This window comes from Schistocerca gregaria, chromosome 9 (genome assembly GCF_023897955.1).
Source record: "Schistocerca gregaria isolate iqSchGreg1 chromosome 9, iqSchGreg1.2, whole genome shotgun sequence".
Lineage (NCBI taxonomy): Eukaryota > Metazoa > Arthropoda > Insecta > Orthoptera > Acrididae > Schistocerca > Schistocerca gregaria.
In genome coordinates, this window is record NC_064928.1 from 237073445 (window position 1) to 237099654 (window position 26210).

The 26210-nt window shown below is 37.9% G+C and overlaps 1 protein-coding gene across 1 annotated transcript; it reads left to right on the plus strand.

Moving 5' to 3' along the window:
• The first annotated feature begins 1658 nt into the window (after positions 1-1658).
• Positions 1659-25199, plus strand: LOC126292066 (uncharacterized). Its single transcript, XM_049985871.1, has 4 exons — positions 1659-1828; positions 17173-17221; positions 21560-21624; positions 22800-25199. The coding sequence occupies exons 2-4, from the start codon at positions 17196-17198 to the stop codon at positions 23750-23752; spliced, it is 1044 nt and encodes a 347-aa protein (XP_049841828.1). The 5' UTR covers positions 1659-1828; positions 17173-17195; the 3' UTR covers positions 23753-25199.
• The last annotated feature ends 1011 nt before the right edge of the window (positions 25200-26210 follow it).

Consider the following 26210-nt stretch of genomic DNA (forward strand, 5'->3'; position numbering starts at 1 on the left):
CATTTTCTGTTGAAAAACATTTCTGGAAACCAAACTGACATTTTTTTAGTACTTCATTTTTACAGATATGTGAAGGTACTCTTGAATACATTACTTTCTCAAAACTTTTGGATAAAGCTGTTAGAAGGAGATTTGACGGTAATTGTTGACATCAGATTTATCCCCTTTTTTATGCATAGGTATAACAATAGCATATTTCAGACTATCAGGGAAAATGGCCTGTTCCAGAGAGCTATTACACAGGTTTCTGAGAATCTTACTTATCTGTTGAGAACAAGCTTTTAGTATTCTGCTGGAAATGCCATCAATGCCATGTGAGTTTTTGCTTTTAAGCAAGTTTATTATTTTCCTAATTTCAGAGTGAGAAGTGGGTAAGATTTCAATTGTATCAAATTGCATAGGTATGGCCTCTTCCATTAACAGCCTAGCATCTTCTAATGAACACCTGGATCCTACTATATCCACAAAATTTAGAAAATGATTATTAAAAATGTTTTCAGCTTCTGACTTTTTGATCGAAAAGTTTTCATTCAATTTGATGGTAATTCTGTCTTCCTGTGCTCTTGGTTGACCTGTTTCTCTTTTAATAATATTCCAAATTGTTTTAATTTTTATTATCAGAGTTGCTGATTTCAGACTTGATACACATACTTCTTGATTTTTTAATAACTTTTCTTAATATAGCACAGTAGTTCAACATGCAACCCTGTTTCTCTTATTATGATCTTGTCCAATCTGTAAACAGACTTCATTTATCGTAAGAGCTGCAAACAGTTATCACTAACCTGTTGTTGTCCCTATGATGATAGTGTTATTCCTTTGTGGGAAGCAAAAGTGTCAGCTTTATTTTCTAGGTAGTCAGGACTCGGTATGTTAACTAGGATGGAGGATCAATGAAAGTTGCGGAAGTAGCATGTCCCAGGAAATGCGTTGGGATCCTTGCTCTTCGTGTTGTATATTAATGACCTTGCAGGTAATATTAATAATAATCTCAGATTTATGTCAGATGATCCAGTTATCTATAATGAAGCAGTCTCTGGAAAAGTCGCACAAATACCTAGTCAGAGATTGATAACACTTCAAAGTGATGCGAGTATCTGTAACTTACTTTAAATTTTCAGAAATGTAAAATTATTCATTTCACAAAGCGCATAACAACATGTGCGAACATGAAATGGACTGATCACACAGGCTCAGCCGTAGGTAAACCAGGTTATAAACTTCGATTTATCGGTAGGACTGTTGAAAAATAAAATAATTCTACGAAAGGAGATTGTTAACAAAACTCTCGCGCAACTCATCCTAGATTATTGTTTATGTATGTGGAACCTGTAACTAATAGGAACAGCAGTAAGATATTGCACGCGTACGAAGGAGGACAGCATGAAGGTCACATGGTTTTTAACCAGCCAAAGAGCGTCTCCAAAAATTGGAATTGGCCGGCGATTGATTTTTCTGAGTTGCGACATCAGCGAAATGAAGAGAATCATCCATCCATAGAGTGTTGATTTTAATTCTCTTTCATCCCAGTGCTTGGCAATTAACGTATCTAGATGAGTAACTTTCCTCTAACTTCCAGGATTGCGCAGATTGTAGATGTGCGCCAGTGGTGCTGCATTGAAAATTGTGCTGTACTCACTGACTTGAAACAGGGAAGTGGAATGTCTCGGTAGCGGCAGTGAAGTTCTATGTCAGTAATCAGTATTTTGTTTACAGAAAGTGTGGGTTAGCGAAAAACGTGTTTCAGTTAGTTGATTGGTAATGTTTTGAACTGCTACTAAGTTCGCTGCTGTCAGAATTAAGAAGAGTGTGAATATTTTTTATTGAAGTGAGTTTTTTTCATTTGAAAAATAATATAACAATAAAGCTAAGTATTTCTCATTGTGGCCAAGCGGTTCTAGGCGTTTGCCTGAAACCGCGAGAGCGCTACGGTCGTAGGTACATAACTGAGGTTGGCGTCAGTCACTACACAGTCTGCAAGAAATGTTAATTTTTAAATTTATCACACTCGCAATTTTTATATACCACTGGATTTTGAAACCGTAATAGCTTTGCAACGCCCTGAACAAAACACACAGCCAACACACATTTTGCTTTATTTTTTTCTATGTATCCTTGTACTAATCAATTACTCCATGTCTAGACATGTAATAGCAGTTGAAAATTGCCTGTTATAGTCATGCCAAACCCAATTTTCACTCTTAAAATAGTGTGTCATTCCATATCAAATCAACACACTTTAAATAAACATTTTACCTCACCCACTTAGATTTTGCTGAAAGTTCGTATACTTATAGTGGGTGCTGAAACTAAGAGAAATACCAAATTTCGATTTTTTTACCTCAAACCATTCCTGAAATATGGTCATGTAAACTTTTCAAAAACTGGCCAAAAATGTGTGAATGGACTTTTTTTAAATTGCCCTAGGAGCTGCCCTAATTGAGCTAGATAACTGGGAAAGGTGTCATTTTGCAGCATTTTTTATGCTCTTTCCAGTGATGGACAAAAAACATAGCTTGTAATTAATAACCTTTTTCAAAATGGTAATTCATATTTTTATTTAATTTTTTTTACAAAAAGTACATAATTGAAAATTTTCGAAATATTTCCATAACTACTTCATACTGTTGTAAATCACATGGCAAAATATAAGTGTGGGATGGTAATGGGTTCATTGTTGAAAAAAAATTATTCCGGACTCTTGTTTTCACCAACGGCCCTAGTTTGACCAAACTGAACTTTAAGGTAGTACGTCAGTAGACAACCCTATGATGATAGTGTTATTCCTTTGTGGGAAGCAAAAGTGTCAGCTTTATTTTCTAGGTAGTCAGGACTCGGTATGTTAACTAGGTTGGAGGATCAATGAAAGTTGCGGAAGTAGCATGTTCCAGGAAATGCGTTGGGATCCTTGCTCTTCGTGTTGTATATTAATGACCTTGCAGGTAATATTAATAATAATCTCAGATTTATGTCAGATGATCCAGTTATCTATAATGAAGCAGTCTCTGGAAAAGTCGCACAAATACCATGTCTACAACCATATACTGCAATAATTCAAAGACTGGAGCCACTGTTGAGATGATGTAGTCTGCATTGTTACCTTCTAAGGCTTTGTGTGCCTACAGCATTATTGTGCACTGTAGTTTTAGTGCAAACCAATTGTTACCTCTGTGTTGACCAGTCTGTATCTATTATATTTAATAGTTCATAATCAAGTAAATCTATACACTGAAGGACAGTTTATAAGTGGTTTTTGTAGAAATATGGAACCAAGCAATAAGTGCAGTGATGTAAGAGTGCAGTGTTGTAATCCATTGAAGAAGCCAAATAATTTTATTAGATACAGAAAAAAACTGAGAAATGTCACAACATGGATGCCCAAATTATTTGCTCAAATATCAATTGGTGCCAAGATTTGTGATAAATGTAGGAAAGATGTAACCAAATTGAAAAATACACCAGGGCCCATCAGTGATGAAAGTGTTGAAGAAGAATCTTCTGGATCAGAAATAATCATCAGAGACCAAGGCCCTGACTTCAGTAGTTGTTAAAATATTTAACACAACACTTCAAGAACTAGGCGAGTCCCCAATTGACAAGAGAAAAATAACATCTAGGCATTATGCCAAATCAAAAGTGAAGAAAATCTAATCAGTGACACGTAAATATTTTGTTGCTCCTGAAACTTCTTGGTCAGATACTGATACTGATGAATCCGTTCTTGAAAATCTTAAAAGAAACTTTAAAAATTCTATAAGTAGAACAAAAAAACTAATAATTCTTACAAGTTTACCTGAAAAGTGAAGCGTCAGGAAAATAATGAGGGAATTTAATGTTCCTAATTGCATTGTTTGGCAGTCCAAAAAATTTTGAAAGAGAGAGGATTAATGGAAGGTCCGAACCCAAAACCAGGGATGTGTTCACCAACAGAAACTGTCAAAAAGGTGCATTCATTTTATGAAAATGATGAAGTTAGCAGGGCAATGCCAGGTATTAAAGATTGTGTGACAATTACAGAAACAAGTGGAAACAAAACAAAAATATCAAAAAGACTTATTTTGTGTAACCTTAAAGAAGCTTACAAACATTTTAAAGACAAGTTTCCTAACATAAGAATAGGTTTCTCTAAATTTGCTGAGTTGAGACCAAAACATTTTGTATTAGCTGGCTGGAGTGGTGCGCGCACACACACACACACACACACACACACACACACACACACACACACACACACACACACACTGTCTGCGTGTGCAGAACTCACCAAATCATAAAATTAATGATAGAAAATGCCAAACTAAATACAGTAACAAACTGGAGCTTCAACAGTTATAAGCAGTGCATTGCAAAAATGCTTTGCAACCCATCAGTTGATTGAAACATGGGAAACTGTGAATACTGCCCAGGAGTAACTGTCATACATAAAATTTTAAAAGGCTCTTTTCATGAAAACTTAATTGAACAAGTTCAGTTCCAACAGTGGATGTCAGTTGACCAATGTAATCCGGAAATTGTTCAGAAAACTTCTGAAGAATTCATAGATTTATTTTGTAGTAAGATGTCTACTTTGATTCGGCATGACTTCATTGCCAAGCAACAACGAACATTCCTTAACTCCACAAGAGAAAACCTTATGGAATCTGAATTTGTTGTCATATGTGATTTTTCAGAAAATTATAGTATAGTTCTACAGGATGAAGCTCAGAGTTTCCACTGGACAAAACAACATATTACCATTCATCCTTTTGTTATATATTACAAACAGGAAGACAAAATTGAGCATATGAGCTTTGTCGTTGTTTCTGATTATCTGGAGCACAATACAACTGTGATTTACGCCTTTCTAAAGAAGCTAATTTCATATCTAACAAATATATTTCAAAAGATTCCAAAAAAAGATATACTATTATTTTGACAGTTCTGTTGCTCAGTATAAAAATAAGAAAAAATTCCTGAACCTTTGCCTTCATGAGGAAGACTTTAACATAAAAGCTGAGTGGTACTTTTCAGCCATAGCACATGGGAAAGAACCTTGTGATGGAGTAGGGGGTGCAGTAGAGAGACTGGCAGCTCGTGCAAGTTTGCAAAGGCCATACCAAAATCAGATCCAAACCACACGAGATCTATTTGAGTGGCCAGTAGGTAATATCACAAATGTTGATTTTGCATATTCCACTCAAGAAATATTTTTAAAAAGCCGACTTGAAGAGGCATTGACAATCAAAGGAACACAGCAATTTCACGTTTTCATTCCCAACACTGCATCAAAATTAATAGCCAAATACTTCTCAGGTGATATGCCGAGTTGGGAGAGGGAAGTAACTACATCACCAGACAAACTGAAGTTACAAGATGTATCAGGCTATGTCACCACTGTATATGACAATAACTGGTGGCTTGAGTACATTTTAGAAAAAAAAACGAAGAACTTGATGAAGTGAAAATAACTTTTCTTCATCCATGTGGACTGGATAAGTCATTCTCTTATCCTGCACATGTCCTGTGGGTGTCAGTTGTGGATGTTCTCACAAAAGTGAATCCATTTACTCCGGGAGGAAGAATATACAGTCTTAATGAAAGTGATGTAAACCAAACCCAGTCAGCTTTATTAAAATGTAATATGTGAAGTTTCAAGACAATTTATTGGGAAACTGCTTTCAACTCATAACTTAATTTTTGTCTCAGGTTAGTGTTAATGTATATTTTACAGAAAGTTGGTACAGATACCTATTACCCAAAAACAAGGATTACGTATTTAATATGTTTAATAGTTCCATTTCAAACATCATGGACCAGAGCTATTATGTAAATACTTGTACTTATTCATACTTTATTTCAGTTTGTACAGTTAAATGCTCAATTTCTTGTTTTTGTTATAACAGTTAATATACTGTTAGTGAAGTTGTATGAAATTAAAATAAGCAATCAACTTAATTATAAAATATGTCGATAGTTTGGTTTAATAAGGTGATGTTTTGGTATTTCTAATAATTTTTTTTACTTACCTTTCAGTATATTTTAAAGAAATTCCTGTCTGTTAAAGGTCAATTTGGTCAAACTAGGGCTGTTAGTGAAAAACAAGAGACCAGCATATTTTTTTTAACAATGAAGCCATCATCATCCCAGATTTATATTTTGCCATGTGATTTACAATAGTATGAAGTAGTTATGAAAATATTTTGAAAATTTTCAATTAGGTACTTTTTGTAAACAAATTAAAATTAAATCAAAATATTAATTAGTATTTTGAAAAAAAGGTTATTAATTAGAAGCTATGTTTTGTTGTGTATCCCTGGAAAGAGCAAAATGCAACAAAATGACACCTTTCCCAGTTCTCTAGCTCAATTACGGCAGCTCCTAGGGCAATTAAAAAAGGTCCATTCACACATTTTTGGCCAGTTTTGAAAAGTTTACATGACCACATTTCAGGAATGGTTTGAGGTAAAAAAAAATCAAAATTTGGTATTTTTCTTAGTTTCAGCACCCACTATAAGTATACCAACTTTCAGCAAAATCTAAAAGGGTGAGGTAAAATAGGTGTGTTGATTTGACATGGAATGATTCTTGTATAATGTAATAGCATTTGATACAGGTAACTGTTGGTAAGTGTACTTTTATATGCCTAGACTTTATGAAAAGCTTTCAATTCTGCACTACACTGATGCATGTCCAAGAAAATGCACAAGTAAAAAAAAGTTAAACAAGTCTGCAATGGGATAAACGTGTTTTTGTCAGTTGGATAGTGACTTGTTATATTGAATGTAGAATAAACAGAAATAATTCAGTTTTACAAAGGGTGCCTACAGCATTGACGCCTTCATTATCGTGCATTTATCGTGAATCTCTCACACCACACAAAGTCCCAAGCAACTGGAAAAATGCACAGGTGGCTCCTCTATACTAGAAGAGTAAAAAATAGACCAGCTAAATTACAGATCAATGTTCCTAACATCAGTTTGCTGCAGAATCCGTGAACATATTCTAGGTTCAAATAAAATAAAATCTTTAGATCCTGAGACCCTCATGTACATGAATCGGCGCAGTTTTAGGCTGCTTCGTTCTTGCAAAACTCTGCTTGCCATTTTCTCACATGATATACTGTGAAGAATGGATGAAGGGCAACAGGCGGAGTCCATATTTCTAGGTTCCCAAGAAGCATTCAACATAGTGGAGACACTTAATGAAGGTACAAGCATATGGAATGGGTTCCCAGATATTTGAGCGGCTGAAAGACTTCTTTAGTAATAGAACTCACTATGTTGCCCTCGATGGTGGGTGTTCATCATGTTGCTGTGGTCTTCACTCCTGAGACTGGTGTGATGCAGCTCTCCATGCTACTCTATCCTGTGCAAACTTCTTCATCTCCCAGTACCTACTGGAACCTACATCCTTCTGAATCTGCTTAGTGTAGTCATCTCTTGGTCTCCCTCTATGATTTTTATCCTCCACGCTGCCCTCCAATGCTAAATTTATGATCCCTTAATGCCTCAAACCATGTCCTACCAACTGATCCCTTCTTCTAGTCAAGTTGTGCCACAAGCTCCCCTTCTCCCCAATTCTGTTCAATACCTCCTCATTAGTTATGTGATCTATCGATCTAATCTTCCGCATTCTTCTGTAGCACCACATTTCGAAAGCTTCTATTCTCTTCTTGTCTAAGCTATTTATCATCCACGTTTCACTTCCATACATGGCTACACTCCATACAAATACTTTCAGAAAAGACTTCCTGACACTTAAATCTATACTCGATGTTAGCAAATTTCTCTTCTTCAGAAACGCTTTCCTTGCCATTGCCACTCTACATTTTATATCGTCTCTACTTCGACCATCATCAGTTATTTTGCTCCCCAAATAGCAAAACTCCTTTACTACTTTAAGTGACTCACTTCCTAATATAATTCCCTCAGCATCACCCGAATTAATTCGACTACATTCCATTATCCTCATTTCGCTTTTGTTGATGTTCATCTTATATACTCCTCTGAAGACACTGTCCATTCCATTCAACTGCTCTTCCAAGTGCTTTGCCGTCTCTGACAGAATTACAATGTCATCGGCGAACCTCAAAGTTTTTATTTCTTCTCCATGGATTTTAATACCTACTCCGAATTTTTCTTTTGTTTCCTTTATTGCTTGCTCAATATACAGATTGAATAACATCGGTGAGAGGCTACAACCCTGCCTCACTCCCTTCCCGAATCATTGCTTCCCTTTTGTGCCCCTTGACTCTCATACCTGCCATCTGGTTTCTGTACAAATTGTAAATAGCCTTTCGCTCCCTGTATTTTACCCCTGCTGCCTTTAGAATTTGAAAGAGGGTATTCCAGTCAAAATTTTCAAAAGCTTTTTCTATGTCTACAAATGCTAGAAACGTAGGTTTGCCTTTCCTTAATCTTTCTTCTAAGATAAGTCGTAACGTCAGTATTGCCTCACGTGTTCCAGTATTTCTACGGAATCCAAACTGATCTTTCCCGAGGTCGGCTTCTACTAGTTTTTCCATTTGTCTGTAAAGAATTTGTGTTAGTATTTTGCAGCTGTGCCTTATTAAACTGATTGTTCGGTAATTTTCACATCTGTCAACACCTACTTTCTTTGGGATTGGAATTATTATATTCTTCTTGAAGTCCGAGGGTATTTCGCCTGTTTCATACATCTTGCTTACCAGATGGTAGAGTTTTGTCAGGACTGGCTCTCCCAAGGCCGTCAGTAGTTCCAATGGAATGTTGTCTACTCCGGGGGCCTTGTTTCGACTCAGGTCTCTCAGTGCTCTGTCAAGCTCTTCACGTAGGATCTTATCTCCCATTTCATCTTCATCTACATCCTCTTCCATTTCCATAATATTGTCCTCAAGTACATCGCCCCTGTATAGATTCTCTATATACTCCTTCCACCTTTCTGCTTTCCCCTCTTTGCTTAGAACTGGGTTTCCATCTGAGCTCTTGATGTTCATACAAGTGGTTCTCTTATCTCCAAAGGTCTCTTTAATTTTCCTGTAGACAGTATCTATCTTACCCCTAGTGAGATAAGCCTCTACATCCTTACATTTGTCCTCTAGCCATCCCTGCTTAGCCATTTTGCACTTCCTGTCGATCTCATTTTTGAGACATTTGTATTCCTTTTTGCGTGCTTCATTTATTGCATTTTTGTATTTTCTCCTTTCATCAATTAAATTCAGTATTTCTTCTGTTATCCAAGGATTTCTACTAGCCCTCGTCTTTTTACCTACTTGATCCTCTGCTGCCTTCACTACTTCATCCCTCAAAGCTACCCATTCTTCTTCTACTGTATTTCTTTCCCCAGTTCCTGTCAGTTGTTCCCGTATGCTCTCCCTGAAACTTTGTACAACCTCTGGTTCTTTCAGTTTATCCAGGTCCCATCTCCTTAAATTCCCACCTTTTTGCAGTTTCTTCAGTTTTAATCTACAGGTCATAACCAATAGATTGTGGTCAGAGTCCACATCTGCCCCTGGAAATGTCTTACAATTTAAAACCTGGTTCCTAAATCTCTGTCGTACCATTATATAATCTATCTGAAACCTTTTAGTATCTCCAGGATTCTTCCATGTATTCAACCTTCTTTCATGATTCTTAAACCAAGTGTTAGCTATGATTAAGTTGTGCTCTGTGCAAAATTCTACCAAGCGGCTTCCTCTTTCATTTCCTAGCCCCAATCTATATCCACCTACTACGTTTCCGTCTCTCCCATTTCCTACACTTGAATTCCAGTCACCCATGACTATTAAATTTTCATCTCCCTTCACTATCTGAATAATTTCTTTTATTTCATCATACATTTCTTCAATTTCTTCGTCATCTGCAGAGCTGGTTGGCATATAAACTTGTACTACTGTAGTAGGTGTGGGCTTCGTATCTATCTTGGCCACAATAATGCGTTCACTATGCTGTTTGTAGTAGCTTATCCGCATTCCTATTTTCCTATTCATTATTAAACCTACTCCTGCATTACCCCTATTTGATTTTGTGTTTATAACCCTGCAGTCACCTGACCCAAAATCTTGTTCCTCCTGCCACCGAACTTCACTAATTCCCACTATATCTAACTTTAACCTGTCCATTTCCCTTTTTAAATTTTCTAACCTACCTGCCCGATTAAGGGATCTGACATTTCACGCTCCGATCTGTAGAAAACCAGTTTTCTTTCTCCTGATAACGACACCCTCTTCAGTAGTCCCCGCCCTGAGATCCGAATGGGGGGACTATTTTACCTTCGGAATTTTTTACCCAAGAGGACGCCATCATCATTTAATCATACAGTAAAGCTGCATGCCCTCAGGAAAAATTACGGCCATAGTTTCCCCTTGCTTTCAGCCGTTCGCAGTACCAGCATAGCAAGGCCGTTTTGGTTATTGTTACAAGGCCAGATCAGTCAATCATCCAGACTGTTGCCCCTGCAACTACTGAAAATGCTGCTGCCCCTCTTCAGGAGCCACACATTTGTCTGGCCTCTCAACAGATACCCCTCCGTTGTGGTTGCACCTACGGTACGGCTATCTGTATCACAGAGACACGCAAGCCTCCCCACCGACGGCAAGGTCCATGGTTCATGGGGAGACGAGGATATTCTCAGGAGTCCCCAAGGTTGTTGTGAAATGCTGTTTGTCTACCATGCTATCCTATGCCTCCTCCTTCAGTGACTCCTTTGATCACCAATGTGGGGTATGCCCCTCTTCATTATTACCTCCTGGAGTTCACTTTCGGGTATTTGCTTTGGCAGGTTCTTTATTACCTCCGGGAGTTCACTTTCAGATGTTGCTCTGGCAGCTTAACTTCATGATACCTACCACTTTCCTAGTGGGTGTGAAGTCTCCACCACTTTGCCTTCGTGCGGCGGCGTATGTTCACCTGGGACTTCATTCGCTTCCTAAGGGGACAAATCCAGCTTGCTCTATCACCATAAGTTTCACGACCTTCACACGGAACTTTGCGATAGTACCTGTGTGTACACTGATGACTCTTGTAGTGACTGTGGTGTCAGGTGTGCACTTGTTATTAGCATCAATGTTTTTCAGTATCAGCTTCTGGAACATAGTTCAGTATTTACAGTGGAGCTCTTTGACCTGTATCACGCCACTCAGTACATTCGGCAACACAGGCTTTTCAATTGTGTCATCTGCTCTGACTCTCTCTGTGCCCTTCAGAGCCTCTGTGAGCTGTATACCATCCATCCCTTAGTGCAACAGGTCCAAATAAGCTTTCACTTGCTCACTCTTGATTGAGCTGGTGTGATGTTTATGTGGATCCCTGGTCACATCGGTCTGACGGTAAAGGAGGTTGCTGGTGCCGCTGCCAAGGCTGCAGTCCTCTTACCTCAGCCTGCTAATTCTTCCACTCCCTGCGATGATTTCTGTGTCACTGTCTGTCAGTAGGTGGTGTCATTGTGGAATCGCCACTGGTCTTCCCCTCGTGAGAACAAGCTACAGGGAATAAACCTCTCCCAGTGGCTTGGCCAATCTTCACTGGGCCGTCTCACCATGAGGAGATCATTTTATCTAGGTTGCGTATTGGGCACTGCCTTTTTAGCCAGTGCCATTTGTTACGTGATGATCCCTCACACCTTGTACTCATTGCCCTCAACCTCTGACAGTTCACCATTCCCTGACAGAATGCCCTTTCTTTAACCACTTGCTCTCTCATTTATGTTTGCCATGTGAGTTATCAGCCATTTTAGTAAACAATGCACGAGCTGTCAAATATGTTTTACTTTTTATTCATTGTAGCAATATGGCAAAGGACATGTAACCTTTAGTTCAGAATCTCTTTTGGCTCTAGGGTGTATTTTATGGACATTTCTCCATGTCACTGTTTTTAGCTGTATTTCCTTTTGTCAATTGGGCTTAATGCTTAGCTGTTTTTAACTGCTTTTTCCTCTTTGTGTTCTACAGTTCTGACAATGGCACATACGACTCTAGTTGTTTTTGCACCCTAAAGCAAAACAAAACAAGCAGTTCTCATTGCCTGTGATCAGTGTTCAGAAAGGTGGATTACTGTTTGGATTGTCCAGCATACCCTGTGTGATTTCTGCCATGCACAAATTGTCAATCAAAATTGAATGTACCATTCCAGAGTTTACCCTACTTCCTTCACAAGTTTTAGTACTGCGATACGATAGTCTTCCATAACCAGAGCCTACACATGCTCAGTGATAGTCATTTTGGCTTGTTGAGGACCTACCTGATTCACTGCCCTATGATATGTGGCTGTCTTTTTAAGAAATTGTACGTTGGATCACTCCTTTATCTGAGTTCCCAATAGCTTTCTCCCCAAAAGCCTATTGAATCTTGTGAATCGTTTCCAGTTTGGAATCATAGAGTTGTTCACAAAATTTGATGCAATATCACTGTTTGTTGCAATATTGCTGCTCAAATTGTGCTTTCATTTTACAATCTACAGCTTGTAGCGACAGTCTATCTTAGTTCACTGGAGTAATGAAGGGTACCTAGCAAATGGAAATAAATGCAGGTCATTGCCATTTTCAAGAACAGTCATGCTGCAGATGCACATAATTATAGGCCTTCATTGTCGACAGCAAAGAGTAGTAGAATTATGGAACACATTTTATGCTCGGGAATTATGACTTTTTGTAATTTTGTTACAAAAATTTCCTCTGTAAAAGTCAGCATTGATTCTGCAAACAGATAGCCTGCAAAACTTAGTTTGCTCAGTTCATCCATGAGATCCAGAGCACTGTAGACAATAGTGTTCATGTTGATGCCATATTCCTTGACTTCAGGAAGGCATTTGGCATCATCATGCAATGCTGTCTGATGGAAGAAGTATGAGCTGACTTCCTTGCAGACCCAACATGTCACTTGACAGATGTAGAGGTAATTTGCAGAATACCCTAAGGAAGCGTGATCCGAGTGTTACTGTGAAGTGTGATACTAGTGTTACTGTTTCCAATATATATAAGTGACATAGTAGGAAGCATTGGAAGTTCTTTAAGACTGTTCGCAAATGATGCACTTTTCTATAAGAAAGTAGCAGTGCCAGAAGACATAGATTTGCAGAATGAACTACAGAAGTGTATGGTGCAGTCTCTTGCACTTGACCGTGAATGTAAATAAATGTAACATGGGAAAGAAATCCACTACTGTACATCTACGATATTGATGACAAATTGCTGGAAACAATATCTGCCATAAAATATCTAGGAGTGACCATAAATGTAGTGACCGTATAATACAAATAGTAGGAAAAGCAGATGCCAGACTGGAATTCATATGAAGAATCTTAAGCAAATGTAACTCTTTCCCAAAAGAAGCGGCTAATAAGGCACTTGTTAGATGAGTATTGTTCATCAGTCTGTGACCATTTTAGGTAGGACTGATAGAAAAAAAAGAGACTGTAATGAGAAAATTCAAGAAATTAGACCTAATACAAAAGGTTACCAATAGTCATTCTACCTACATGCCCTTTGCGAGTTTAACTGGGAAGGGAGGCTCAGTTAATGGTACCAGAAGTACCCTCTGCCATACACCATCAAGTGACTTTTGGAGTATTGATTTAGATGTAGAAACTGGATGAACATTTACTCCATGCTCGCCATTTACAGGTTTTTTTGAAAAAATGACTAATTATTTCTGTTTAAGAGTATCCCTATGGCACAGGAGTTGTCGACATCAATCGGCATTTGAAAACAGCTGCTGGTATCTGTCTGGAATTATATTTCCATGGATGGACTGTTAGAGTTTTAAACCTTCATATTTCATTCCTTTCTGCATAAAACTTAGATTCATTAAATGATCAAAAAGATGATTTTTCTTCTCAATCTCGGATGGATTGTTGATAACAGATTCCACACTTGTATAAGTATACTGTTAGGCTATTGTTAATATTACCGGCTGCTTGAAAGAGATTCGTGCTAGATGTATGTGCACCCCAGATGTATCCAGGGATGGTGAAGCAAGGCAGTAAGACCTGACGCTAGTTCTCTTGTGGCAGCCATCTGCGCTGCCACACTCAGGTTAAGTGACACTCCCAGTCGGAAAACACAGTTGCCTTACAGTCAGCCACCAGGCAGTAGCACACCGTACAGCCTCCCATCCATAACGATCTCTTCAAATTTTTCGGTGACATCTTGGATATGCAAGATTGATAGTCACCAGGTAACAAAAACTGAGAAGTCTATAAGCAAGACTTACACCATTATACAGCAGTGAACTGCCCTGAAGAGGACCGCACAAAGTCGGTTGAAACACCAGTAATTTAACTGTTTTAGTAGTTACCATGATGCAGTCCAATACCCAGAATTATTTTATCCAAAATGGCACTAAGGAATTTCAGAATTAAAATATTGATAGTAAGCATACCATATGAGGACTTGTTTTGTTTTAAAAGTGTTAGTAAGGGGCAAGAAAATTGGAAGCTGTCAACGATGGCCTAATTAGTAGCAACTGTTCCGAAAGTTGCCTGGAAAGACTTGAGAAACCCTTGGACATCTAATATATAGGAGCCCACTTCATCTCCTTAATGACAATGCATTTTTGAACAATGTTTCTACTGTTACATCCATTTTAGTGTGTTATATTATATGTTGAATATCTTGAGAGATAGTAGCACCCATCAAAACAAGGGAAAAAAGTCCATTAACATGGGCTCTAGAGTGTGTACCTTAAGAGCTGCAAGCACTTTTTTTATTTTTGCTACTGTGACACGTATCTGTTCTGTTGAAAAAAAATGCTTACAGCTCTTAAGATAAGGTAAGCACTTATGGTAATCATTTTATAGCCCATGTTAATTGGAAAACATGAAGCTTACAGAAGAGATGTGTTTCACAGTATTGAAGATAAACTAGTGCTCAAGTCTCTTAAGGTATGCATCTTATGTATCTGGACTTTTTTCTTGCTTCGATATTTGGCACTTTTTTTAAACAATGAATATATTTGGGCAACCACATGTTGGAAACCGAACAGACACACAGTAACATTTATTAAATTAAGTTTGTCATCACTTCACTTGGGCCTCCTTTGGACCATGTGAATAACTACTTCTGATTTAACTTCAGAGTTTCCAGTAATTTTTCATTTGATCAAGTTTTCTCTGGAGCTGGGAAAATAAAAATTTCTTTCAAAACATATCATTGTTTGCAGTTTCGTGTTCTTAAATGTTAACTTCTGATTTTGTGGAGCTACTTGCACCAGGGAGATTTTTTTGCAACAGACATGTTCAAAAATTTTCTTGTGTGACGTGTTTTCATTCCTTGAAACCAGATGGCCGTAAAACATCAGTCTACGTTTTCTCATTGTGTCATTTAGTTGTTCAGTTTTCTTATACAGATCTTCATTACTCCTGTTTCAGTATTCACTGTTGTGTTTTACTTTCTCTATTATTTTCGCAGAATTTTCCTTTATTTCTGTTCCATGTTTTCTATTTTTCCTGGTGTAGTCAAATTCAGGCGTGTGGATGTGTATAAACATTCTGATTTTCTTACTGTAACGTAGTGCTGTAACTGTTTGAGAGATGATTGTAGACATCCTTAGTCAACTGAAAGGTCTTTCCCATCTTCTTTATTCATTTCCATGTCATGGCTGTTCTTTATTTAAATTTAACCAATTGTAGTAAACTACTTGGAATAGTCGAAACAAACTTTGGTAAACATTAGAGGTAAGAAAAACAAATCAAACTTCATAATGTAATATGAAAGCAAACTCTTCTACTTGGCAGTGAATGTTAAAATCTTCTTCAGAATTATAACATGAGAATAAACAGCACACAGATAAGATTTTTGCACTCCTTAAGTGTTGTAGCTTTGATGGATAGTGTTAACCATGACATGTAGTGTATGGTGTAGAAATATACCAATCTAAATTGCAACACCTTGTTAGCAGGCGGATGAAAAATAAGTTCCACTAAAAATCCCAAGAAAGGAGAAGTTTAAGAAGACCACAGCGTCAGTGGAATGATCACTTCGAGTAGTCGCAGAATGGGAGCATACTCAGTGCTACTTATGTGCGTGATGGTGATGTGATGTGTAGATATAGTTTTACATCAGCTGAAAACTGTTATTTCTGCACTCTAGTCTGATTTTTGAAGTTTTTAATATGTTTCACAGAATTAATTACAAGAATATCTTCACTCCAAACCACATCATCATCTTGGGGGATATTTCAATAATTTAAATATGCGTGATTGTACAATGTCATAGTCATCGCAATGATTATGTAGTGCTGACAGGTTGTTACCTTGTCGATAAGTGTCAGTGGTGAAAGCTGAGTTGTCATATTCATTGCTATGTTGAGCAACTGCATTCAGAATCTTCAAAAGGAGGTGATGTGTGTATTCTAAGAGAGCTTACCATTGACATCCAGTGGCAGCAATTTGTCACTGATTGAGATGAATGTCAGCCCAGAAAAACCAGAGCTCATGCTTATTAAGAGTTAGCCTGTTAACTATGGATTGACAATTGTACGTAGCAGAACAGGATTTATTCATTATTTAGTTCCTGACCTGGTTCTACAACCATTACTCTTGTATCGTGTGTGTCTACGAAGATGATGTAACTTACCAAACGAAAGCATTGGTATGTTTATAGACAAACAAACACAAACACACACATAAAATTCAAGCTTTCGCAACCAATGGTTGCTTCATCAGTAAAGAGGGAAGGAGAGGGAAATACGAAAGGATGTGGGTTTTAAGGGAGAGGGTAAGGAGTCATTCCAATCCCGGGAGCGGAAAGACTTACCTTAGGGGGGGAAAAGGACAATATATATATATATGTGTGTGTGTGTGTGTGTGTGTGTTTTTTTTTCCCCCTAAGGTAAGTCTTTCCGCTCCCAGGATTGGAATGACTCCTTACCCTGTCCGTTAAAACCCACATCCGTCCGTCTTTCCCTCTCCTTCCCTCTTTCCTGATGAAGCAACCGTAGGTTGCGAAAGCTTGAATTTTGTGTGTGTGTTTGTGTGTCTATCAAAATACCAATGCTTTCGTTTGGTAAGTTACATAATCTTTGTTTTTAGATATATTTTTCCCATGTGGAATGTTTCCCTATATACATATCTGCGTGTGGTCTTTGTGGAACTATGTTTACTGTGCCCTAAACAGGTGGTAGCTTATTTCTGTTATATGAAACTGTTAAGCAATGTGTGACTTGTATTTTTACTGTGATATGTAATCCTCAACTCATAGTTGTTCTTTTATTAATTTCAGCTGCTGTGCAGATTTAAACAACCATGTTTCGAGACAGGAAGCCATCAAGGTAGGTATTTTATGTGGTTCTAATTGCCTTCTTTGCTGAATTAATATATGTGTAACTGTACTCTGAGGTGACAAAAATCATGGTATAGTGATACGCAGATATACAGACGGCAGCAGTATCATGTACACGAGCCTTTAAAAGGCAGTGGTTTAGCGGAGCTGTCATGTGTACTCAGGTGATTCATGTCAAAAGGTTTCCAACATGATTGTGGCTGCACAATGGGGATTAACCAACTTTCAACATGGGATGGTAGTTGGAGCTAGACCTGTGGGACATTCAATTTCAAAAAATTGTTAGGGAATTTAGTTTTCTGACATCCACAGTGTCAAGAGTGTGCTGAGAATACCAAATTTCAGGCATTACCTCTCACCAGAGACAATGGAGTGGCCAGCGACCTTCATTTAACACCGTAGAACAGCGGGATTTGCGTAGAGTTGTAATTGCTAACATACGAGTAACACTGCATGAAATAACTGCAGAAATCAATGTTGGATGTATGACAAATGTATCTGTTAGGACAGTGTGGCAGAATTTGCCATTAATGTGCTATGGCAGCTGACGACCGATGCAGGTGCCTTTGCTAACAGCTTTGTGCTCATGTCAGTTGGAGTCTAGATGACTGGAAAACTGTGGCTTGGTCAGATGATTCCCAATTTCAGTTAGTAAGAGTTGATAGTAGGGTTTGAGTGTGGCGCAGACCCCACGAAACCACGAACCCAGGTTGTCAACAAGGCACTGTGCAGGCTGGTGGTGGCTTTGTAATAGTATGGGCTATGTTTGCATGGAATTGACTGGGTCATTGACTGAAAATGATTGTGTTTGGCTATTTGGAGACTGTCTGCAGCCAGTCATGGAATTCATGTTTCAAAATTATGATCAAATTTCTGTGGCTCACAATGTGCCATGTCACCGGGCTACAATTATATGTGGCTGGTTTGAAGAACATTCTGGACAATTTGGCCACACAGATGCCCGACTTTAATCTCGTCAAACATTTATGAAAAATAATAGAGAGGTCAGTTCATGTACAAAATCCTGCACCAATAGCCCTTAAGCAATTATGGCCTGCTATAGAGAGAGCATGGCTCAATATTTCTATAGAGGACTTCCAGTGATTTGTTGATTCCATGCCAAAATGGGTTGCTGCACTATGCTGGGCAAGAGGAGGTTCTGCGCAATATTAGGAGGCATCCCACGATTTTTTTCATCACAGTGCACATGTGTTGTATTTACCACTGTGCAGAGCGCCATTTTAATCAGTCTGTTATTGCTTCTTTGTTACAGCAGTGGGAAGTGTTATTTCTTGTTGATTTAAATTCATAGATTGTTTGCAAAGGAGTGTTGCTGTTTCAAAATTTAATAGAAACTTTATTTCTCATTGTAACTCACTGACAGCAGCTGATTAACGTTTGGGTGTTTACTGTATGGCTCCTCTGACTGTGCGCTGTGTGGCAGCAAGGTTATATAAATCTGGACAAAAGTGACATCGCCATTGACATGTCTTCGAGCAGACTTCGTTGAGAAACAGAATTAAGCATGTTGAGATAGGGGTTTCATTGTAGGCTTTTACAAATTTGAGAATTGTGTCTGATTTTATACTGATTAAATATTCCTGAAAACACAGGTAAGAATGTTGTGCGAAGGAAACGTCAAAAAAACACACAATGTGGAACCATTGCTCTGATTAGCCTACAAAATTAACAAAATTGGGAACTTTTAAATTGCACATTAATAACACACACACACACACACACACACACACACACACACACACACACACACTTTGTTGCTAACTATTGCAGTGCTGCAGACTCGTGCCACATTGAGTACAGATGTCAGTGACAGAACAATATGTCAGGCAGTATAATGTTCGAATTTCTCATTCTTCTCACTTCTCAGAAGTTGTGACCATAAAATTTCTATACAGTACAATGAACTAAGTCATTCTATAATTCTGTGAAATCAGTGACAGTTCTTCTTCCATTAACATGAAGTTGGAACTTGGGCTTCCATTTGCCAAGCTTATGCATTGTTTAGATTTAAACACCAGATAATTTTGTTTTTGTGGTCTTCTTTTCAGAAAAGACTCCTTCTCATGTGGAATCACTTTAAAGTTGTGAAAAAATTTGTATGTATATTAATTCTTGAATGAATGACTCTGTGCAACTTGTAACTGAATTGAAGGAAACTTTTGTAGAGAAAAGTTATAATTATGAGACAGAATTGTTTGAGTGATATGGCCTTCTTGTTTAACCTTTCCCAATGAATACCACTATCCTCTCTGGAGATGGAACCATTAGTTCCGAAAGCTAAGAAGTGTCTCCTTTCATGTGTGTATGTCAGCAATACTACACATTTGGCCCCCTGGAGGCAAGTGGCTAAGTCAAATGAAAATAGCAGCAGTATGCATATAAAGGTAAAGCTGACTCAGCAATCAACAGCACTTCAGTGCAATAGTTGCAATAATGTCCTGACTGTCATGCTATTCAGTGTTGTTGTTATCGACATCTTGATGCACCTGTCCAGTCTGCTCCATCATGAGCAAATCTGTTTGTCTTTGCATAAGTATGTTGAGTTTCTTTACTGTTTGTGTTATATATTAATGACCTAGCAGGCAGTAGCAAAGTAAACCTCAGAATTTTTGTAAATGGTACAGTTATTTGAAATGAAGTATTGTCTGAAAACAAGAGCAGAAATATTCAGTAGTGTCTCCAAGAGATTCCGTAGTTGTGCAAAGATTGACGACTTGCTTTAAATGTTCAGGAAATGGTCAATTCATGCAAGTACCTGTGTATAACAATATGTAAGGATATGAAACAGCACCACTGAGTGTGTGGGACTCATAGTGAGTGGACTTACAGGGGATATTGAATGTACACAAAGAAGGGCAGCACAAAGGCCCACAGGTTTGTTTCACCTGTGGAGAGTGCCACAGTGAGGCTGATGAAACTAAACTGTTACTTGAAGATAGATGAGAAATATCATGAGAAAGTAAACTTAACAAAGTTTCAAGCTGATGTTTGTAGGAATATACTGCAGAGTGGCACATATAAAACCGGCCTGAACCGGAATGTCAACACGCTTGTGTAGCATTACTAGCTTATCAGTTTCTTTGCCCCCTTTTAACAGCAGTAGTGTGTGGGCAGTTCATACGAAAAGTAGTCGTTATAAACCGTGTACTTTATTGTCATGCCGTACTCCATTGAAGAAACTGTGTTTGTTGTTGAAGAATATGTGTGGTCTGAATCCATTAAAGATGTTCATGACACTTTTCCTGCAAGCAATATTCCTGCAAAATCAACGATTCAGGATCTAGTGAGAAAGTGGCAGGATCTAGTGAGAAAGTGGCGTTAGACAGGCAGTGTTGTTAATTGAAAGAGACATAGTGTAATATAGCAAGACAGTCACACAAATGTTAGCATTCTATAACTGGCACATACAACCGGCATAGAAGTGGCACTTTTCAGGTGCTAGTTATGATGGGAATGGCATGTAGTCCATGTTCCTAAATGAGTGTTTCACTTTCAGTTAATTGTGAGTAGATGCTAGTCTAAGAGATCTGAGGAAATGAGTTAAGGCTAACATGAAGATGTTGTCAAAGTAATGTTAACAACTCAGTCCTTGATCCTTCATCCTGGAGATCATTAACCTACAGCAGGGCACATTTTTTGAAAACAGCCACTGATAAGAAGCAGTATGGAAAAGAAAGGAAATGCTGACATGAAATGGAAGGATAGAAGTTGCTCCACCTGTGACTGTTTTATCAGCGTGGTAAGTGGTGTTCCTCTTGCATCAGGTTGTACAGCCACCACTGCATGGCAAGACAACCTGCTTGACAGTGAGTGTTTGATGGGATGGTGATTTTACAAAAAAATGATTCCATTCGTAAATATAACGCAAGTAAAAACTAGCTGCAATATCCCTTACTAAGCCTTCCTTCACCACAGAAGGGAGAAAATAGTGGAGCACAATATTTGTACATCTCACCAGTGAATTAAAAGTGCCATATACACAATAAAAATAAATGAAAATAGCGTTTCTCGTGACTGGGGAGAATTAATATTCAGTTGGATAGATTACTACCACATAGAGAAGGCACTGAGTGGCCAACGGGAACATTGAAAGAAGGCCGTTAGAGAGAGTGTAAGCTTTAATCTTGGATCTTTCATTGTTTGATGTGTGGAAAATCAATTGTTCTGTATGTTGATGAATATAGTTGTCCTGCACATTTGATTTCTGGGTTATAATTTTCATTTGTAACCACCGGTGTTACAAGACCTAATTGTATTGTGACTCATTTGTGGTCAGTACTTAAACGTGATTTTTTTTCCCCTACAGGGGACCAGCAGGAAGAGGCAGAGGGGCATATCGACCCTTAGGCTTAAAACCCCGAGGTGCAGGAGGTAAGAGGAGTCGTATTGTAACACATTTCAGAAAAAAACGTTCAAAAACTGTAATGTTCTCAAAATACTACTAATAAATTTGTAACATTTGTTGCCTGTTCATACTGAAAAGTTTTTGAACTATTTCAACGCTAAATGTTGATACAACTACTTTCAGATGTGAAGGGCTTCAAGAAATATTTACAGTTTTGCTTGTAGTGTGTGTATCCTTTGTTATATATGTCACAATGATTTTTTCGTCTACTGTGTGAAGTACTGCAAGCAAAGTATCTTGCACAGACAGGAGTTCCTCAATATTTACAGTAATGTATGTTCCTTCCTTATCATTTGATATAACTTACTCCTGCAAGTAGCCCCATATAGTATTGCCTGGTCAAGTCAAATTTCTTCTGAAATGACAGAATCCATTGTGGGAAAATCTGTTTAATAATTGAAGTGGCTGTGACATAGGCTTGAAAAAAATGCAGGCCATTCCCATTTCACAAGAAGGATCACCAGGCAGGTGGACATAATTTTGGAAAGTTACTGCATTGATCTATTGTGGAATTATGAGATATGTTTAATACACGAATTATGGTCTTTTTGAATAATGACAATGTCTATTAAAATCAACACAGCATCTGCACATGCAACTCAGGAAGTCCACAGCACCATAGACAACGGCATCCATGTTGCTGCTGTATTTTTTACTTTTGTATTGTCGTGTAACAAACTAAATCTGAACTTACAGAGTATCGAACCAGATTTGTGACTGACTTCAGGACTTCGTAGCATACATAACACAGCAAAATCAACAGCCCTAAATGTAATTTCAGGAGCACCCCAAGGGAGTGTTATAGTTACTGTTACTAACTCTATAAATGGTCCTGTGATAATGTTGGAAGATCTGTGAGGCTGTCTGCAGATGCTGCTGTTGTCTAGTAGGAAGCTTGGGACACCAGAAAGAAGCCTTAATATTGGTATAAATTGTACTGAAAGGTAGATTAAGCTTTGGGCTTTTGTGTAATAAGAATTTTGTAAATGCACTTGTTTTTTTTATATATGAGGACAAGACTTACTTACAAAACACACCTCATAGTTAATGATATGGCTGGGACTATGATTAACTCTGTCAAGTAACAGAAATTTTTTTATCTGATTATAATCATATGTTTCTTTTGCTTTTCCAATTCTAGGTATTGGGCCCTGGTCTACCAAAGGAAGACGATTTGTTGATGCACCTTACAATATTAATAAGAAGAACAAACTGAAAGAACAAAAGCAGATACAGACAGCTGTGAATCCACAGTCTGTTGCAGAAGATTTTGTGGGGTACAGACAGAGGATGTTGATAACACTAGATCCCGATCGAAAATTAGAGGAAAAGGAAATAGCCCAAATCAAAGAAGCACTCCTAGATGCTCTCGAACCTCTAGAGGATGGGTATTTTCCACAGTTTTACGGGACTTCCGTGGCGAAGGGTGCGCTCGTTATGTCTTGTGCCAACGAGCAGACAAAACTCTGGTTAGAGAGAATTGTGCCAGAGTTGAAGCCGTGGAAGGGCGCAAAGCTCCTAGTAAAGCCTAAAGGGGAGGTCACACAAGGAACTAAGGTGCTACTCAAGACGCCAAAGTTGTTCGCCAAGACAGAGCCCAAAAAAATCTTGCAGATGCTCGGCACTCAAAACAAAACCCTCGATACAAGCGTTTGGAAGAATGTCAGTGTGACTTCTGAAGCTACAGGCCAGACTCTAGTCTTCATGGTTGATGACCAGTCTCTCGAAGCCATCCGGGCCTTGGACAATAAAGTTTACCTCGGATTAGGCAATGTTGATTTAGTCGTCTTAAATGAGGAGGATGGCAAGCAGACCTCTGCAGATACAGATGAGAAAAATGAGGAAGAGAGTGACAAGCAGGCCTCTGGAGATACAGACATGAAAAGCAAGGAGGGAGATGCCATGCAGATATCTGTAGATGCAGACATTAAAAATGAGGAGGAAGTGGCCAAGCAGACACCTTCAGATACAGACATGAAAAATCAGGAAGAAGCTGCCAAACAGACGTCTGTAGACACAGAGGAAGCTGACAAAGAGACATGTGTAGATACAGACATGAAAAACAAGGAGGAAGCTGACAAGCAGACCACCTAGATACATATGTGGCTCTTACAGAACTGAAGTGTATTGAAGTTCATTATTGAAGAAGGAGGCCCAAATATTTAGACTAGTGTTGCTCAAATTGAGCAAATTCGTTTTCTTTCTATAGTGCAATGAGGAGGACAATGTGTGTGCTTAAAATTTCTGTGGCTAGGGCTGGACCTGCTTCCAGCTACAGTACAATCTTGTTAATTTGGACTATGTGGGATCAAAAGTAAGCCTAAAAATACAGGAGAATGTGGTAAAATGAATAATAAAGTTGTAGCCTTCGAGCCAGAAACTCGTTTGATACTTCCCTTTTGTTAGTCTGCCCTGTGAAAATGTCTTTGTAACTACCTGCTCACCATGGTCAAGCCTCATTCTTCCTGCACAACTTTTAACGTTCACACTCCCCTCCAGCATCAAGTTGATGAGTCCTTGATGAATCAGGTTGTGTCCTGTCAATTGATCCCTTCCTTTACTGAAGTTGAGCCATACATTTCCATTTGATACAATAAATCCTCAATTATCCATCCTGCCCATTAGATGTTCAACATCCTTCTGTAACATGTCAAGTTTTTTTTTTCCCCCTACCATTTAATGTCCATGTTTCGCATTCATATAAGGTTACTCTCTATACCCCAAACCCTTAAATTTATATTAAATGTTAATATATTTCTCTTTCACAGGAAGCTTTTCTTGATTTGCCTGTCAATTATCAGTTCTTTTATCACCCAAATAGCAAAACTTATCCAATTTTTAACATCTCACTTCCTAGCCCAATTCCCCCAACATCACTCAATTTAAATAGAATATATAAATATTTATGTTCATCTTATATTTATGTTCATCTTATATTTATGTTCATCTTATATTTATGTTCATCTTATAACCTCAAATGCATGATCCACTCCTTTCAAGTAATCTTCCAAGGCTTATGATGAGAAAACATGTGGTTCATTTTGATTTAAAATTATGTAACAAACAAAATTTACAGTTTGTCGAAAAACAAAAATTATTGTCTTTGTGGTACTTTTTCGAAAGACTTGTTGAGCTGCAGTGGAGTGCTGAGGTATGCTGCCTCCTTTGCTCCATATGCAGCTTCTTTGTACTCGTATGCTTCAGTACACGGGCACTGACCGTTTTTTTCAATACCTACATCAGAGCATCCGTTTAATTGTTCATAAATTATAAAAAAATCGCCTTCAACCTTCTCAAACAAATTCACTGAAAGTTGTATATACGCCACTGTATTTAAAAGTTGTTTAATCTAAGAAATTAAAGTAAACTGTTCATCAGAAATTAATTGGAATAAATGAGGGCTGGACAAACGAGGATGTAACATGAGATACTTTAATGTAGTCTTTATATGATAGGTCTTCACAATTTTGAACATTTCTTCCTTATTATAGACTTTTTAAAGTCGTTGTATTTCCTGACAAATAAAATGAAGTGTTAGTTGCTCTTTGTTTATTACTTGCAAATGCATGTGTACTAGTCAACGATGCCTTTTTGTAAGTTATGCACTACTAACATATGTGCTGTTTTCTTTTTGCGATTACTAGTGACCTAGTGATATAAAGTGTGACCCAAGTGCGAGCATATCACAAAAAAAAAGGATCTAAGATTAATCCTTGTTTGGGAAGATGTCAGCTCTGTGAAAAGAATTTCATGGCGTATGAAGATTTGTGCCAGACTGAGACATGAACCAAAATTTCCCTTTTTTCACAAGCAGCTGCTTTAACCAATAAGCTGTGTTAGTATGCACCCACTTTCACAGCATTGATGATGATTTTTTTCCTATTTGGGTTCAGCATTTCTGACTGGTTGTCACAGACCTCATTCCATGGCATTGCTTCTTCATTGATTTTGTCCTTATTACTCCATTATTTACATTTCAGTGAATGTAATTCAATTGATATCCACGTGAGACTAACACACGATAAAGCATGTAGTAGTAAGCCAAATTTCTATGCAGTAAATACAATTTTAAAGGATTTACTTTTACTAAATAAACTTTATCATGAAGTTTTAATTGAAAATCCCAAACACTTTATTTTTATTCATAATATTCGTGCCCATTAGTATGCCTTACAAGTTGATCTGCAGCAAAGCTGATACCAACATTGTTGAGCTTTTACCCAGCTGTACTTTTTTGTAACTGCCGTCCATAACATATCTGATTGGTGAGGATTCTTGTAAGATATTGACAATGGAAACTAGTACTGCATCCAGTTCTTGCCGTATGCTGAGAAGGCGAAAAATAAGATTAAAGATCTTCTCAAAACATTTTCTGTTCAGTAATTATTTGCCTGGATAGTTCACGTATAAATATAGTAGAATATTGCAATTTCACAGTGATCATTTTGAGAGTATATCATAGCACCATTAGAATTACTGCATTTAAGTGACGTCAAAGTACTTTTATTTAAAACTGATAGGCAGAAAATAAAGAACACAGATAAATAGCCAT